The sequence below is a fragment of the Canis lupus genome, chromosome 6 (assembly GCF_003254725.2).
Source record: "Canis lupus dingo isolate Sandy chromosome 6, ASM325472v2, whole genome shotgun sequence".
Classification (NCBI taxonomy): Eukaryota; Metazoa; Chordata; class Mammalia; order Carnivora; family Canidae; genus Canis; species Canis lupus.
In genome coordinates, this window is record NC_064248.1 from 12,536,209 (window position 1) to 12,550,325 (window position 14,117).

General features: G+C 41.0%; 1 protein-coding gene across 8 annotated transcripts in view; it reads right to left on the reverse strand.

Annotated features, from left to right (window-relative positions):
- Positions 1-14,117, reverse strand: part of WIPI2 (WD repeat domain, phosphoinositide interacting 2) — a 39,197-nt gene that overhangs the window by 23,840 nt on the left and 1,240 nt on the right. For all 8 annotated transcript variants that reach the window (XM_025426301.3, XM_025426304.3, XM_025426303.3 and 5 more), the window contains one exon: positions 8,291-8,373. In XM_025426301.3, the coding sequence (XP_025282086.1) occupies positions 8,291-8,373 (83 nt within the window). Of the gene's footprint in view, positions 1-8,290; positions 8,374-14,117 lie in introns of those variants that run through there.

A 14,117-nucleotide genomic window follows, 5' to 3' on the forward strand; every position in this document is an offset into this window, starting at 1 on the left:
GGTAAAAGGGAGCCAGAATTGATTGTGTGTGTGGGGGTGGAGTATGAGGGAACTTTCTGGAGTGATGGTAAACCTTGATAGGAGACATATGATTTGTCAAAACATAGAATGTTTACTTAAGATTTATACATTCCATATAAATGGAATGTATGTAAGTATCACCCCCAAATAAGAAACAAACAGTGAACTCTAGTGAGTAACATCTATGGTGAAGTAGTTAAGGAAGTATGTACTGATGCCTATGACGTCTCTTGAAAAGCACACAAAAGAGAAGATGGATCAATGGACAGATAGATATGCGACAGGATGAATATGACCAAGTGTTAACAACAGACTCTAAGTGGTGGACATATGGGTGTAGCTGTAAAATATTCTCAACTTTTCTGTGTTTGAAAATTTCCACTAACAAAATGCTGGGAAGAGGATAGAAGGTGTTATTCATTTGCTTAAATTCAAGTGCAGAGGAAGAGGGCAACTAGTGGGTTGGGATGTTTGCTTATCAAACTACAAGTTTGAAATTTTTTTGAAATTTTAATGAAGAAAAAAATGCGGATGTGATTTAAGAATTTTTTTTTAAAGATTTTTTTTTTTTTTTGAGAAAGAGAGAGGGAGAGGGAAAGGGAGAAGAAGGAGAAGCAGACTCCCCACTGAGCAGGGAGCCTGACCCAAGACTCGATCCCAGGACCCTGGGATCATGACCCGAGCTGAAGGCAGATGCTCAACCAACTGAGCCACCTGAGCGCCCTAGAATTTGTTTAAATGGGGGAATGTGGGAAGCCATAAAGCTATGAGTATTTTTAACTGCAAATACTCATAAAAGAGAACAGTATAACAAACCTCTTATACCCATCACTCAGATTTAACAAATCTTTCTGCCACCATTTAGCTTCAGCTATGTTTTTCTTTTCTGAAATTTTGAAAAGAGGCTCATTATTATCTTGACATTTCACCCCTAAATACTTCAGTAAGCCCCTCTAAATAACTAAGGATGTGGGAAACTATCCTTTCTAGCCTATGAATAAAAATGAAAGATATCATAACATCACAATAAATTCCAGGTAGATCAAGTACTTAAGGTAAAACATAATACCAAAGAACTAAAAGATGCCATTGGAAATTTGTTTTATGCACCCCTGAAATAGGAAACCCCTTTCTTTTTTTTTTTTCTTTTGTTAGATTTTACTTATTTATTCATGTGAGACAGAGAGAGACAGAGAGAGAGAGAGAGAGAGAGAGAGAGAGAGAGGCAGAGACACAGGCAGAGGGAGAAGCAGGCTTCATGCAGGGAGCCCAACGTGGGACTTGATCCTGGGTCTCCAGGATCACGCCCTGGGCTGAAGGCGGTGCTAAACTGCTGAGCCACCTGTGCTGCCCCCAGGAAACACCTTTCTGATGCTCCAAAGCATAGAAGTTAGGAGAGCAAATATATTTGAAAAGACAAAAACTCAAGACTTCAACACAGCAAAAATACCATAAACAAGGTCAAAAAGCAAACAATCCAGGAAAAATATCTGCAACCCACAACAAATGGCTAATTTGCTGTAAATCAGCAAGAGACAAATAATCCAACAGAAAAGCAGGCAAAGGAACAGTTAAAAATCAAGAAAGAAAACAGTTAAAAAAAAAAAAAAAAGCAAATGACCACATGAAAAAAAATAAGAGCTCCATTTCAGGTATGATTTAAGAAATGTAAAGGCAAATGACTGTATTTTTATCTCAGAGTCATTAAAATATACACCTAGTGTAGGAAATGAGAATACAGACACTCAGACCCTGTCAATAAGAACCTTTTTTAAGGGCAACTCAGCAATGTCTATCTATTTACACATGTTTTTCTGTTGATTCCACCTTTCTAGCTCCAGGAGTTTATCTTAGAGCTCTACTTACTAGTGGGCCAAAGAAAGATGCTCACCCAGCAATTCCACTCCTACAGGCATCTATCTACTCAAGAAACATGAAAACACATGTCCACACAAATGCTCACAGGAGCACATTTACAATGGCCAAAAAGTAGAAACCACCCTAATGTCCCTCAACAAAACATGGTATGTTCATGTAAAGGGAATATTATTTGAGCAATAAAAAGAAAGGAAGTGTTGAGACATGCTCCCACATGGATGAACCTTGAAAATATTCTAAGTGAAAGAAGCCAGTCCCATCTGATTTCATTTATCTGAACCGTCCAGAGTGGCCGATGTGCAGAGGCAGAAAGCAGATACGTGGTGGCTGCCCAGGGTGAGGCAGACACAGGGAAGTGGGCATTGGCTACTAATGGACTCAGGGTTTCTTCTGGGGAAAAAGGTCTTAAAATTAGATTACGGTATGTTGCACAACTTTGTGAATATACTGAAACCCACTGACTCTTATTCTTTAAAACAGTGATTTTTATGGCATATAAGCTGTTAAACCACACAGACTACTGCAGAATTAGAATTCTGGCCAATATATTAAGATGTGAGGCAAGATGTATAGGGCAGCAGGGATGGACGGTGGACATGAGTTGTCAGGTGGAGCCTCCTGGAGAAGGTGGGGGAGTCTTTCTCAGAGACCCTGACACCCCAAATCCTAGGACCCTCACGCAGGCTTCGGGTCTCTGAAACCACCCAATCATATACTAACTACCAGGTCTTCCAAAGGAAACTGTTGCAGCTCTCATCACACTTCCAAAGGAGCCAGGAACCAGAAAGAGGCCAAGGCCCTGTGTGAAGGGCAGATGAATCAGGGGACCCTAGAGCTAACATTTCTGTCACCACATGGGAAGCGGGAATGACACAAAAAGAACAGCTTCAGAGCTCCTTTCCATCCTGGCACCAAGTGTCCCCACCTTTTTAGGAACACACCTTCAGAAAGCAACCTGTCTTTCCATGTAGTTGGTGGCTTAGGCCTGTTGACTTTCTACTGCATTATTTCAAGAAGCTCTTTAACATTTTTACATTTTACCTCCCTCCCAAGAGCTCTCTTTAAACATGTGAACAGGCCTGGAGCCCACACACCCAGCACAGTCTCCCACAAAACGACGGTGCCAAGGCATCAGGTCTGTAACCCAAGGGCACTGCAATCCAACGACAGCAGGATAAAACAGGCTGAACGTTGGTAATTATTCACGGTGGCCTGTCACAGAGACTTGGGACACCCACCCAACCCACCCCTATGAAAGTCTGAACGTAAACCTCCGCAACCTCAAGGATCACCAAAGCTTTGCCTTCAAGGCCCATTCTGGGTGGCCCTGGCCACTGTTTCTGACAAATGTTCTTCCCAGAGATTGCCTAATTTAAGCAATGAATTACTTGATTTAAAAAAGAATGCTGTACAAAAATAAAAGAATGCTGCTTTTGCTTCTGTGGGTGCTGCATAGAACTGATGATAAAACTTCTAGAGCACTAAGGGAAAATACCATGAAGTGACCTAACACACTTCCAAACAAGTGTGGCTGCCGGATGCCTGCAGCTCTAAAGGGAGGCAAGAGCCCGATCTTCCTCACCACAGATTTAGACAGAGAGGCTACTGGATTTCTCCCCCTAGGATCCCAAACTATACATTCTCACTGAAATTAATATTCCAACCAGTGTTGTCTGTCAAATCGGGAGGATCTCAGAAGCACCATTTCTCAGACTTTAAGATGCAGATGAAGGGTCAGCGATAGTTGAATTTTCTGGTGAAAGGTGCTCTGGGTCTGTGGAGGCACTGCTGTTGACAAAGCAGGCACCGGTCACCTTTGTGCAGGTAAGAACCGTCTGCTTATGCTCGATTTTGGAACTGACTGCTTCCTGAGATATGTTTGCCTAGCTCGGAAACTTAAAAGTGCAAACATACACAATGTAGAATATGAAAACACCAACTTTCCCTCCCAACTTACGTGATATTTTACAAATAACATCTATACACCCTTTATTTAGTCTACCGGGGTAGGATTTCACTGCAATAATATTTCAGGGAAGGGAGACCACACATTTGCACATTATATAGCTTCACACACAGAGGACAGAGAGAGAGGAAGAGAGAGAATGACAGGCCGAAAGGGCACAAACTACGGGCAAAGTATACATGGGAGTTCCTGTAACTTTAGAAATTACAATATAGGGATGCCTGGGTGGCTCAGTGGTTAAGCGTCTGCTTTTGGCTCAAGCGTGATCCTGGGGTCCTGAGATGGAGTCTTGCATCAGACTTCCCATGGGGCGCCTGCTTCTCCCTCTACCTATATCTCTGCCTCTCTCTGTGTCTCATGAATAAATAAATAAAACCTTAAAAAAAAAAAAAAGAAATTACAATATAGTCAGGAAAAAATCTTCCACTATTTCTAGGCAGAAAGGTTTTTTTTTTTTTTTGGGGGGGGGGGGTTGAAAAAACAACAGTAGAACAAGCAGTTGTTCATCTCGTTCTTTCCAAGACCAGTTCTGGCTCATTCCTTCTGTAACAGCAACAGTTACCCAGAGGTGAAGGTCTGAGTTCGTGATATGCAGCTGAGACTAGAGCATCAAGTGCCTTTTTTGCTCTGCCTCTATTTGCAGAAAAATTCCAGAAAACAATCTTGATTTGGTGGCTAACCTGTTTCCAAACGGACATTCTTTTATCTGCTCAAGAAAAGTGTGTGAGAGAGGAAAGGTGGGCAATCGCTTCCAGCTTAAAGTATTAACCTTCCCAAAGTTCTATGTCCGTTTTCATCATCTACTTCTAAGGGTCAAAGTTCACTAAGAAGGAAAAAAAAATGTGTATTCCACCTCACTATGTTGGTCAGTAAATACCCACTTTTCACAATATTATCAAGACATCACATCTTGTTGCATCGAAAATCTTTAAAAAAAATGAGGCACCAAAAATCAGTAAATAAAGTTCAAGGGAACAGATTAGTCATTAAACTGATTCACTCTGAGGAAGAGTAAAGACCAGGATTTGGTCTTCTTACACCTTCTGTAAGCACTGGCTCTCCCAAGTAAGGGTAGGAGGGGGAATTCTATGGATTTAAAAGCAGGTGACCCTAGTCACAACAGCCACACTTTCACTGCATAATTTAGGGGCTCGCTGGGATGCAGAATCAGTAAATCTTTCAGTAATTCATAAAAGCCTGATGGACTCCAGAGATGAGGCTACCCTTCTTTGAAGAAAGCCCCTACAGAGAACAATTATACATGGGACCATGGGAAGGTGAGCAGTTTGAAGATTTTTCAAAATACTGACAAGCCACCTGAGATAAGCAAGCACACTAGTTCACAGCCATTTTATCACCCAGATCACATCTTCTAGCTACATACTAGAAAAAAGGCTTTTTGAGAAGAAGCATCAGCAGGCCACATCTGAGGACAAAAAAGGAGCCAACTCTAAGGCAGCCCACAGGAAGTATGAGTCAGAGACACTGATTAGCTTCCTAGGAAGGGCCTGGGTGCTTGCCTTTGGGACAGCAACAAAAAACAGACTTGTCAGGGAAGTCAGACACACTCTGCTGATGGAGGTGAGGGGTCAGCCGAAAGGCCTCCTGTAGAAAGAAGGCTGAGGCCTGGGAGGGAGCCTGTAAAGGCCTCTGACTTCCTGGCAGACCACAAGAACTCCACAATTTTAAGTAATTGGCAGAAGAAATAGCATTTTCCCTGAAGTCTTCATCTTATTGTCACAGGGGTAGGGATGCAGGGAGGCAGTATCTATGTCTGTGCTTATCGCCGTGTCCCCAGCCTAACCCTGGACACAAATGTATGTACTTGTACCTTGTCTCCCCTCATTTACATGCAAGTGTCATGGGAGCAGGAACTTGGCCACCACTGCATCTCTACAAGCAGAACAGGGCTAGCTTCATGTCACATCGGGGTCATGGTAAAAAAAAAAAAAAAAAAAAAAAAAAAAAAAGGTTTTGGGGTAGCACACAGCAGGTGCTCAATACGTGTTCATGGAGTGAGTGGAACCAAGAATGAATGAGAAGCCTGTTTGCACTACTTGTCCCATCTGCCCCTACTTCAGAGATATTGGTAGGTAGAACAGAATTCCAAAATGGAACACCAAACCATTGAGAAAGCAAAGCTGGCAACACTGGAACACTCGCTCAGGAAGGGGATACTGACATTAACAAGGAGGAAACCTGATTCCCCACAACTGCATACACACATAGATGACTGAAATGCTAAGTATTCAAGCTCTCCCTGAATCCATACCCCATTGTGACCAATTACAAGAAGTAAGCTGTGCATACTGAACTCCTAATTCTCTAACAGGGACTCTCAACTGAGGTCAGGCCATTGGCAGGTTTCAGGGCTGCTTATTATATACAGAGAAAATACTTAGAAACCACATGTCTGACAAAGGACTAGTATCTGAACTATATAAAGAACTCTCAAAACTCAACATCAAAAAACCCCAAATAATACCATGAGAACGTGGGCAAAAAGGTGGACATTTCACTGAGGAGAATATACATGTGGCAAAAAAGTACAAGAAAAGATGCTCAACATCATTTGCTGTTAAGGAAAAGCAAATCAGAAAAACAATGAGACAGCACTGCTCATATTTATCAGGATGGCCACAGTGAAGAACAGCAATAACACCAAATGCCAGCAAAGACAAAAAGGAACTGGATCACTCAAACATTACTAGTGGGAATGTAAAATGGTACAGCCACCTGGAAAAAGACTTAGGCAGCTTCTTTAAAAAGAAAGAAAAAAGTTGAGGCTACCATATGACCCAGCAATTGTACTCTTAGAGATTTATCCCAGAGATAAAAACTTATGTTTGCACAAAACTCTGTATACGAATGTTCACAGCAGCTTTATTTGTAACAGCCCTGCTAAACTGTGGTCTATCCATACCCACAGAATATTTTCTAGTCATAAAAAGGACCTATTGACACACAATAGCTCAGATGAATTTCCAGAGAATTATGCTAAGTAAAAAAGTCAATCCCAACAGGTTATATCCTTTCTTTCCCATAACAGTTTTGAAATGGCAAAATTTGAGAAACAGGACACATTCATGGTTAGCAAGGATTAGGGTGGGGGTAGGAGGTGGGAGGGAGGCAGGTACGGTTATAAATGGACAGCAGGAAGGATCCCGCCATGTTGGAACTGTCCAGTGTCTTGCTTGTGGTGGAAACAGGAATCTGCAAGGGCATTAAGACTGTACAGAACTTATAAACACACACACACACACAAGTGAAGCTCAGGAAATCTGAATTGGAGCAACAAGTCCCATCAATGTCGCTCTTCCGGTTGAGACACTATACTGTGCTTTCACAAAATGTTACCATTAGGGGAAACTGGGAGAAGGGTATGAGGAATCTGCATTATTTCCAACATCTGCATGTAAATTCACAATCACTTCAATTTAAAAAGTCGTGTTTATTTATTTATTTATTTATTTATTTATTTATTTATTTATTTATTTATGATAGTCACACAGAGAGAGAGAGGCAGAGACATAGGCAGAGGGAGAAGCAGGCTCCATGCACGGGGAGCCCGACGTGGGATTCGATCCCGGGTCTCCAGGATCACATCCTGGGCCAAAGGCAGGCGCCAAACCGCTGCGCCACCCAGGGATCCCCCGTGTTTTTTTTAAACAAAAATAAAGAACAAAACCTATTACAAGCTCATTTCCATAAAACAAAACCACACACAAAAGTATATGTTTATGTGTGTACATGTTATGTGTGTCTAACTATATAAGCCCATAGAAAACAAGTTATAGATGTAGAAGAGCCCAAAGTTTTCTAGCATGTTCTCTCTGGGGAGGAGGACTCTGTACCTACCATGTACTCAGCAAGCACTACTGTACACAGACACACAAAAGAAAACCAAAGAAAGTAGGGTCTAAGATGAAGCAATCTATCTAAAGTCACACATAAGTGATGGAGCAAGAAGTCAAAGCTCATACGACCCTTCCACAATTCCACATTGCCTCTGAAACACAGGCAACTCAACTGCCATACAATGACAACAGAAGAAAATAAACAAACCATTCCTCTGGGGACTCTGAGGTTTTCAACTTTCTAGAAACCCTTTATAACAGAAACCTAAATCGTTTAAATAATGGCATTTAAAGTGGGGAGGAATGACAGGATAATACATACAGCGCAATATCATATATTGAAAAAGACAACCCATAAACAAGTGTTTCTATGTGTATATGTTTAAGTATGCAAATGCACAGACCTTGCAGAACATGTACCATCTCTGAGAACCAAGGTGAAAGAAGAGTGCTGGTCAAGGGGTATCTGGACTTCAATCACAGTGTTAGAATTTGAGAACGCATTCCAATTCAAGTATATTTTGTCTATTTTTTTTTAGGAAGGGGGAAAAATAAAGCAAACACTTACTGCATTCATAGATCTGTTCCAGCTTATCCACAGAAGAAAGGGAGAAAAATTTATAACCGGACTTACTACCAACAGCTAGGGACCTGCAAAAAAGCCAAATCAGAAATAAGAGCTGATACGTGTAGACAGTGATAATGCACAAACTAGCTCCATGTTACCAAATAGTAACCATCCTTTCTACCAAAAATTAGGACAAATAATTTCACAGTTTGTAGCAGGTGAGTGGTGGCTGAGCAGAAGAGGGGAAAGTGGCAGAGCAAGGTGCCCCACCTTGCAGCCATGAAAAGGGGAAGACCAATAAAATACAGACAATATTCTTATTTAAAACCTACAAAATATTAAAGATAAATTGGACAAATAAACAGAAGTAATCAAACGTAAGTTAATGACCCCCTTAGAACAAAATGGGGTTTCTTAAGTGATCTGATATATATATGAGTCCAAAAGCTAAATAAGTTGACACACCAAACTTTAAACAAAGACATTTACAGCCTAGTAGATGATGACATTCCTCTGCCTTCTGCCAAGGCCACAGCAAATGCAGCTCAATCACCTATGTTACACTATGGCCGGGCAGTGGGGTGGAAATAAAACAGAACCAAAAAGCTAACTTAGAATCTGGTATCAGAAGACTACACAGCTGACCTACAAAGAAAAGGTGAAGCCACTCACACCCAACACCAGCACCATGGCTTTTGCTAAGAGGCCTGAAGGGGAGCCCTGGGACACAGAATGAAGTATTTCCTCATTAGAAGATTACTACTCTCTGGAATGTGACTAACCACAGGGGGGGAAAAAAGAAGAAGAAAGCACAGCTTTGAGAAAGAGGACAAGCAAATAAAACAGGAAGCATGGGACATGAGGAAGTAGCTACGGGGACTGTTGTGAATTCAATATCTGGGAGGACATGAAAACAAGTGGAGGCAGAAGACTAGAAATAATGAACACTGATGTTTCTTTCTTTTTTTTTTTTTTTAAAGATTTTATTTATTTATTCATGAGTATACACAGAGAGGAGAGAGAGAGAGGCAGAGAAACAGGCAGAGGGAGAAGCAGGCTTCACGCAGGGAGCCTGATGTGGGACTCGATCCAGGGTCTCCAGGATCACACCCCGGGCTGCAGGCGGCGTTAAACCGCTGAGCCACCAGGGCTGCCCAACACTGATGTTTCTTACTGGGAGTATCTGCACACCAAAGTAAAAATTAGGGTTCCTCTCATGGTCATCTCATCTATTAAAAACTTGAAATTTCTAACCTTTTTCGCCAATATGCAAAAGAAATATATTCAAAGAATGGAGCTGCTACAAGCACTATTAAATTTTTAAGCTGTTGGAGCACCTGGGTGGCTCACTAGGTTAAGTATATGCCTTTGGCTCAGGTCATGATCCCAAAGTCCTGGGATTCGAGTCTCATGTCTGGCTCCCTACTTAGTAGGGACCTGCTTCTCCCTCCCTCTGCCTCTCCCTGCCTTGCTCCCACTTTCTTTCTCTCAAATAAAATATTTAAAAAACAAAACATTTTTAAGTTCTAACTGGCTCATTTTAGACATTTAAACAGAAACAAAATTTTCTAACAGCCCTTTTTAGGGGACAAAAATACCTCACTATACTGAATTAATTACATCAATGAAGTAATTAGGTATTGTTACCTGTAAATATTTTGAAAAGCAATAAAGGAGCCAATAAAAATAGAAGAATATCCAGAAAAACTATAAATAAAGCAAAATCTCAGCAATTTAGGACTTTTAGGAATTTGGTGTTTGGGAAAATGTTTTCCAAAAAAAAAAAAATAATGCTATTTTAAGCACCAATACCTTTTCCCTCACCATTTCTGATTAAAAAATGAAAAAGTCTTTTATTATATGCTTTCTTGTGTTCCTATCACCAGGGGATAGGTGACTCCTATCACCTATTTTTCTTGGACTCCCATCATTAAACTTACTATACTATTGTAATACATTGACCCCCCTCAGATGCTCCCAAAGGTTTTGTGTACTGACCTCAAATGGCCAGACTGTAGTGGTGAGGCTTTTTTTTTTTTTTAATTATTAAAGATGTATTTATTTATTCATTTGAGACAGAGCGAAAGTGAGGACGAGCAGGGGGGAGAGGCAGAGGAAGAAGTAGATTCCCTGCTGAACAGGGAGCCTGATATAGGGCTCAATCTCAGGACTGTGAGATCATGACCTGAGCCGAAGGCAGATGCTTAACTGACTGAGCCATCCACACACCCCACTACAGCATTTCCAAAAACATATTCCACCTTTCGTTTTGCTGACAGGTGTCATTGCCTTGTAACCCTCCCCCCAACATTAACAGCCCCTCTCCCTTGCTAATTTCTTGTTGACTTAGGAACCAAATCACCAAGCTAATTGGCATTATATATAAAACAAGCTTAGAGGAGGGCTTCTTCCATGGGCAAAGTGAATGAGCTTTAATTAGTTAATGAGAACCTGGATTTTGATGTTGTGCTCCTAACAGAAGAAGCTGTCAAAACGAGGCGTTGGTGACCAAACATCAGAATCTTCATGTTTTTACAGATATTCAGTAACTGGCTTTGGATATTAAACACCTCAGCTAGAATTTTAATTGCATGGTTTACAAAACCTCAATCAGTAAGAAATGCAAACAAAAATATTCCAATTATTTTTGATAGGTATATATGGTATAATATAAATATATACTTTATCAATAAAAGTAGTGTTTTTAAAGGGTGATAACACTAGCAATCGGGTTCATATATCTCTCTTTGGGGACTGATCCTGTTTTTTAATATTTTCTCACGATATGCCTGACCACACAATGGCAGACACATTAATGGAACAGGTGGAGTAAAAGGTAAGTTTGAGATTCCCTTATTAAATAATCTTATTCCCCAATTGTTTGTGTGGTTGGTTTTTATTTAAAGTAACACAGTGAGATCTTTTACTGACAAGGGAAAAACCAGCTCACTGTAATAGAAAAAAAGGATATATTTACTCAACCCCACATTTCACTACTATACCCCTGCCTTCAACTGCGCCTGGTGTCAAAATCCAGAGACCCTGTTATACATTCTGGAGACAAGATCCATGTCCTTTGCCAGGATGGGAGAGTGAGTGCTTCTGAAACATGTTTTGGGCCGATCCTCTTTATCTTCATTCCACACCCACCTTTATATTCCACTTCTAGAACTTCCCTAGACTGCCAATCCTGAGCCTTTCAGGGATTCTGAGTTTAAACCAGATTGGCTCTCTGCTTTCTCCACTAGCAATTCGAGATCCACTTTCCTGTACTGCTTGCTAACTTCCAAAATTTTGTTGCTAGTGACTCCTCTCTCATTCTCCCTATCCTATGGGTTTCAACCTTCTAAAATATCTTAGGTATTTTACTGACTGACATTTTAGTAGGGTTTCGGGAGGGAGCCAAAATAAATGCTTGTGTTTGATCCACCATCTTCAACGGCAAGTCTGTCAATTAATTTAAACTTGAGTGTTACAATATCTAAAAAAACGGTGATTTCCACTAAAAACAAAATAAAAAACCACCCCAAAATGTAAATCAGATCTCTTTCTTAGCTTTTTCCTTTTCTTTGCCCTCTCACCAATAATTAGTCCCGACAGGCTTTTCCTTTCCATTATCTTCTTACTTGACTAGAGGGTTAAGTGGCATCAGTCCTTACCCACAAAAAGGGAACGAGCTGAACTGCTGAGACCTGGGAGACCCGGGGGGCCTATCTAGTAAATTTCCCACCACAGCAGGCCCTTTCCCTTCAGCCTACAGCATTTCCATCCTAGGTCTCCACCTGGATGGCCCTACAGCCTTAAAACTCCACAGGAGCCAAAGCAGAATTCATCTTTTGCCCCCAAACCTAATCTTCCTCTCATCTTTCCCCCATAAAGGAATCACTGTTCACCTCTAAATTCAAACCAGAGTTTTGGGAGTAATCACCCACGTCCCACGGGTCACACCAAGTCCTAAAAGCTGACCAGTCTCCTCTCCATGGGCCACTGCTGCTGGACAATATCCTCCTGGGCGATTGTCCTGCCCTCCTCCAACATATCCTCCACCCAACAGGCCGAATGACCTAAAACTTTTAAGGTTGGAGGATCCTTAAAGACCATCCACAATGAAGCCTCTCAATATACTGATGAGGAGAAAGTGGATGGAGAGAGGTGACTTCCCCAGAATAGTATCTGTAACCCAGAAGAAACTCAGTTAAACAAGCGTCTCCATCACTTTTCTGGACACTAACATCAATGCTACAAACAGAAGACTTGGGAAATCAAGTCCCTTTCTTTCATCTATCCCTTTTGGAGATGTAGTTTCAAACAGACGTTGCCAACACCATCATGGGCTTCCCACAAGCGGAGTGGCATCTGGTGGAGGACTTTAATCCTTGACATTTCCAGTTAAGCAATACTCTGCCACTGATTAGTTTGTTAACTTCAATTTCAAAAGCCAACAATTAATTCCTTCAAGGTAAATCTTCCAAACCGTTACTTTCAGAAACTAGGATTGGAACTAACTAGTCAATAGGTAACAGAGATCAGCTATACCTGGTGCCTCTTTCACTGCTCTAGCTTTAAAAGAAAAAAAAATGGTAAAAAACAAAACTTCTTCATACTTTTGGACTAAGAATCCTAGAAAAATGAGCACAATATTTGAAATCATATTGCCAGGACAAAAAGGCAGGACAGATATACCTTGGTATACAAGGAGTATCCTTTTATTAAGCATTACTGTATAATGTACATATATTCTATCAAGTGAAATAGAATAGAAAAGGCTTCCAGACTTTCTCACTGAATACAGTGAATGTAGATCCCAGACCAGTAACTTCTGTCTTGTGAAAAACTGTGTTTTTCTATTAAGATAGTTTCTGGAGACAGGCAAGGGAGGCAAAGGGGTAAACTCTGCACCTTCTCCTCAGGAACTCGTGTATTTCTTAAGACAGATTACAGCCATCTTAATTGATAAACTTCGGGTAAAATCCTATTTCTTAACAATTTATGTTTATACTATATCAAGATCTCTAGAAAGTTCAAATTATGACACAGAAATCTCTTGAACTTCAGGACTCACTGAAAGTGGGAAACACGTGATTTCCAAGTGTGAAAAGGTCTAACTTCAGGCCAGACTGAAATATTCCATTATATAAGAGATTTGGCAGCCTGTTTGAAAGAACAGCAAAAGAGAACTCATTCTCGTATTTGGTTTCCTTTCAATATAAATGACAGGTAGTGAAAAACTGGAAAAAAATGGCAGAAAATATTTTGGAAATTCAGTAGTTTATACAAGACATAAAAAACCCACAGAACTACCATTTCTTACCAATCTCAAAATACTAAGGGCTTAAAAACCAAATCACAGATGGCTTGAAATGCTCTATTCGGCTCCTGGATGAATATCATATAGTCTCTTCCAGTTACAACCACCGGGCAACAGGTTGTCCAAGATGTTTTTGTTTTACTGGTTTTTGGTCACACAGTACACTTAGGTATTTTAATCTTTAAAGGTTGCTACAGTATGATTTCTAAATTCAGTGTCCTCCCAATCCTACCTGAGTGGGGCAGGGTGGGAAGATCACTGCAAGAGAACTCAGTCCTGCCCCCGATCCACTATTAGCCAACTCTAAGATCCAGGTGCAGCTCTGGACCTTGTGAACTTCAGGTTCGGGGTCTGCAGCTGGAGCAGGGCATCCGCTTCCTTCCTACCCTCACTGCCATCCCACTGCTGGACCATCTGCACTGACCTCACAATTCTGGGGAAAAGGGCTGCTGAGCACCTGCTGAGCACCTGCTGTTTGCCGTTCCACAACTAACTTTTCCCTTAAAAAAAAAAAAAAAA